At 46.2% G+C, this 4639-nt stretch overlaps 1 protein-coding gene across 1 annotated transcript; it reads right to left on the bottom strand.

The window, feature by feature from the left end:
- Nucleotides 1–688: 688 nt before the first annotated feature.
- LOC136055809 (feather keratin 1-like) lies at nt 689–1003 on the bottom strand. Its single transcript, XM_065747684.1, has one exon. The coding sequence runs from the start codon at nt 1001–1003 to the stop codon at nt 689–691; it is 315 nt and encodes a 104-aa protein (XP_065603756.1).
- Between the last annotated feature and the right edge of the window lie 3636 nt (nt 1004–4639).

Here is a 4639-nt window from a genome sequence, read left to right as displayed (position 1 = left end):
TGCTCCTGCTCTGTTCTCTCTCTCGCTGTCCCCTTCAAGAAGCTTGTGGAGCTGCTGCCTTCTCAGGGCCTCCTGCAGCACTGGCTCTACAGTAAGGCCAACAGTGGTGGTCTTCTGCATGGTGTACACTGACGCCGAGGGGACGTATCAGGACAGAGAATCAAAAAGGTGGGTCTGAAGGACAGGGATGTTGTAGGACTCTTGGGCACCCCCATGCCCCCATGTGTGAGTGACAGTGATTTCCTAAGAGCCAGCAGCAGTGTCACAACCTTTAGGAAAGGTGAAGTGTTCCGGTGTGCAAACACACCTGTTGAAATCCACAGAGCAACGCATTTCCTCCAGGCACATGGTGTCTGGAGCATCCCCTGGGGAAGGACAACACAGAGGTACAGGTTGGAATGCAATAAAACTTTAATGAGGGAAAAGAAGGAAATGAGGTCACTCTGAGGGGAGGTCCTGGTGCAAGAAGCAGCAGGGATAGATGATAGTCTGCACTGTGTGGCCACAGTGAACTTGCTGACAGCTGTCCAGCTGCCCTTTCCACAGAGAGAGAAGGACCAGCATGTACTATTTGAAACAGATGCTCACGTTGCTTGGCCCTCTGGGAAGCAAGATCCCAGCGCTCTGTTTGCAGGATGTTACCAGCTCCTCAATCTCTGGGAATCTTTCTCCGGGACCATCAGCGGCTTTAGCAGGGGAAGTACCTTCTGCCACAGATGCGGCTGCCAAAGCCAGAGAGGCCAAAGCCTCCAGAGTTGATGGGCACACCCTCAGAGCTGAGGATGCTGCCAACAGCAGCGGAGGTGGAGGATCCAACGGCAGTGTTCTGCGGGAAGGAGCTGAGGATGGGTCCGGGCAGGGTCACCACCACGGGAGAGGGCTGGATGACGACGTGGGAGTCCTGGCACTGCCTGACACAGGGCTCATTGCAGCTGTTGGCCAGCGGGGTGGGGCCACAGGGCTGGCATGGCAGGCGCGGCAGGCACTGGTCGTAGCAGGACATGTCTTGTGTCTGCAGGGGCACCTGTTGGGATAGGGGCCCAGGGAAAGCATAGGGCTGAGCATGAAACAGTCTGCCAGCCATCAGTGAGAGAGTTAAGGCATATGTTATCTGTGGTGCTGGTGGCTGTGTAAGGATGCCAGCAGTGTTTCTCCTACACTTGATCCTCATGGGCCTGGCCAATATCGACCAGTTTCAGTTATGACTCCTTATAGACCATAGGTCAGGAGACACCACAGCTCCATCCCATGACACACCTGCTGCCCCCCTCATTCTCCGGTATTCAGCTGCTACTCCAATACTCAAAGTAAGATCAAGGCACAAGCATGTGCTGAGAAATCCCCGTGGATGATGATGGGAAGAAAGCATTTAAGACTTACCTTGTTCCCAGATCAATGGAGGCAAGAGGAGTGAATGGATGTGAGAGGGAGAACATGGCTCTGTTTTTATACTGTACTGATACTGCCTCAGGCCCAAAGTCACTTTATGTGGGTAGTAATTTTCCAGCAGACTCACCTCAAATGCAAATCATCTTTTCCTTATGGCACAGTGTTTGCTTTGTTTTTATTTTAACTTTGGCACTTCGTTTCCTCATTTGTGACCTGCTCATTTGCACACAGAGAATCCTTTCAAGTTCTAGGATGAGTAGTGCATGGATTTTCTGCGCAGAAGTCATATCCCAAGCCCCTTGATGGGTCCCATGCTGGCATTAAATATATGTTTGTGGAAATATCTTTTTCTTTGAAACTTATTGGCAAATGTGCACATATCCTGTTGTCTATGTAGTCTGTTATGGATATACAAGGTCTCTTTTTCCTGTGGATGCACTGTGTCTTTCTCCCTCCCTGCCTACCAGCACTCCTGCTCCATCAGTCACTGCTCTTTCCCTTCATAGGTTAATGAACTGTTCTGCTTCTTGCATGTGCCGTCCCCAGAATCTCGTTCGTCTGGCTAGATATTTGTATGTTTGTTTGCCATTCTTAACTCTTGGTTCATATCTCATCAGGATCCATGGACATATGAATGTCCATTTTGCTCAAATATTTCTTGACCTAATCCTCTTCCACCAAAGATACATCTTGCTAGGTCCAGCCATTCAGCCTGGCCTCTGGGCCCTGGGATTCCTGAAGGACATTCTTTCTGGATAAGGAAGAGACAAAGTATTCAGTATTTAGGCTGTTTACTGTCCCAAGTAACCAGGTCTTCTGTTTAATTCAAGATGTAACAAAATATACATATTTTGTTTAATTCAATATGTATCAAAATATACATATTTTCTAGTCTTTCTTTTGCCATTGAAGTGCTTGTAGAAGCTCTTCTAGTTGCCTTTCATGTCCTTTCTCAGATTGAATTCTATCAGGCCTTTAGCTTTCCTTATGTGATCCCTGTCTGCATGGACATAATGGCTGTATTCCTCCAAGTTTACCTGTCATTCATACTTTTGTCTTTGAATTTCGTTGACAACTGTAAGGCTGTGAGGCAGTCCAGGCCTGACTTCCCCTTCCTAAATCCATGCTGACCACTCACCATCACTTGCTTGTATGCACTTTGCTTGCCATGACTTTGCAAGTCAGTTGAGAGCAGCCTTGTGTGCATGCTAATGGACTCATTTAAGTCTAGTATGTTGATTTGTTTCCAACCCTGATTATCCCCTATTGAAAGGAAGTCTCAAACTTTTCCAGGATAAAATCTTCATATTAAAACCATGGCCAAGAACCTTTTGAACATCTCCTCTTCCTCCTCATACCCCGTCCCCAAGTAAGCTGCCCCTTCAGTACTGAGGCTCTCTTTGCCTTAGCCTTGATTTTAATACATTTCTGTCAAGAAGATCATACTCTTGCTTCTCTCCTTGTCCTTTGCCTGACTCAACTACAGTATGGCATTGGCTTTCCTAATATCAAGACTGCATTCTCAAGACAGACTGGCAAACTTTCTCCGTAGAGCTAGCATCATCAAGAGGAGGACATCCATTGGGACAACCTCAGTGCCAGAAAAGACAATGGGCAGTGACTGTCAGAGTGAGCCAAGAGAGAGGAAGAAGAGCCACGTGGCATGTCTGGGGGAATGAAATGACATGTTCTTTTCTGGTTCAGACTCTTTGACAACACTATGTAGAACTGAAACATTGTGAATTCTCGCTCTCTGATTGGTAAATAAATGGACTTGCATCTAACTGTAGACTAGAGGCAGAACTCTAACAATCTTGTGAAGGTCTCAGAATAAAAAGTGTACTGTAATATTATTGTGAAAGGTGCAAAATAAACATGTGTGCACAAGAGCAACCAGGAGACCAAGAGTTAGCCATCTTGTTTAAGGTGGTTTTGGGTCATCTCCTCCCCTCCCCATACAACCACAGCCCTCCACAACCACCATGAAAAGGAGAAGCGTGGTGTTACAGCATATGCATGGTGCGTGATAATGGGCACTCTGCCTGGTAATAGCTCCTGGCCCAATTATACGTGATCCTCATAAGACATCAAAGGTGTTTCCAACCCCACTGCCTGTAGTGTTCAATCCACCAACTCATCAAACACCCCAGAAGAACAAGAAGGAGGATGTATCCTCAGGACACCAGGGATCTTCAATAATTACGTGCTTTTATTTATTTTCCTTTTTTCCCTCTACCTTCTCTATCTTCTTTTCTTTTTCCTCTCTTGCTTGACTGTCTTTTAATAAATAAAAGTACAGCCAAAGCTCAGCCAAAACCTAAACTCTGTTGCAAATATTAATTCAGGGGGATGTAGACCAATATAATGGACCAAAAGCCTCATTGGCTTACCACACAACTCCTAAAGGAAGAGGAATCTTGAGTGCTCTGTTAATTACTCTAACATCAAAAGATTACAGACATCATCCTTTGTTAACATTATTCACCATTCCCCCATGGTGCCATAAAGCACATTCTGTCCCCTATATGAATGTCACCACTCCAACTCCAAGCCCTCTTTTCTGCCCATGCTAACATGACTCTGATTTCTGATTTATTGAATCACTCATACCAACACCAGAAAGAAGTCAACCTGACAGAATAAACATGACAAAAATGAGGAAATGAAATTGCAGATTTGATGTGAAAAAAAACAAAGCAAACACTGTGCCATAAGGAAAAGATGATTTGCATTTGAGGTGAGTCTGCTGGAAAATTACTACCCACATAAAGTGACTTTGGGCCTGAGGCAGTATCAGTACAGTATAAAAACAGAGCCATGTTCTCCCTCTCACATCCATTCACTCCTCTTGCCTCCATTGATCTGGGAACAAGGTAAGTCTTAAATGCTTTCTTCCCATCATCATCCACGGGGATTTCTCAGCACATGCTTGTGCCTTGATCTTACTTTGAGTATTGGAGTAGCAGCTGAATACCGGAGAATGAGGGGGGCAGCAGGTGTGTCATGGGATGGAGCTGTGGTGTCTCCTGACCTATGGTCTATAAGGAGTCATAACTGAAACTGGTCGATATTGGCCAGGCCCATGAGGATCAAGTGTAGGAGAAACACTGCTGGCATCCTTACACAGCCACCAGCACCACAGATAACATATGCCTTAACTCTCTCACTGATGGCTGGCAGACTGTTTCATGCTCAGCCCTATGCTTTCCCTGGGCCCCTATCCCAACAGGTGCCCCTGCAGACACAAGAC

The sequence above is a fragment of the Cyrtonyx montezumae genome, unplaced genomic scaffold (genome assembly GCF_038088225.1).
Source record: "Cyrtonyx montezumae isolate F1298 unplaced genomic scaffold, pur_monq_1.0 scaffold_48, whole genome shotgun sequence".
NCBI classification, from domain to species: Eukaryota; Metazoa; Chordata; class Aves; order Galliformes; family Odontophoridae; genus Cyrtonyx; species Cyrtonyx montezumae.
Note: the sequence above shows the minus strand (reverse complement) of the source record. Positions and strands in the feature narration are given on the sequence as shown.

Coding starts and splice junctions, on each gene's coding strand:
- LOC136055809 (XM_065747684.1), bottom strand. CDS start 1,003: ATGTCCTGCTACGACCAGTGCCTGCCGCGCCTGCCATGCCAGCCCTGT.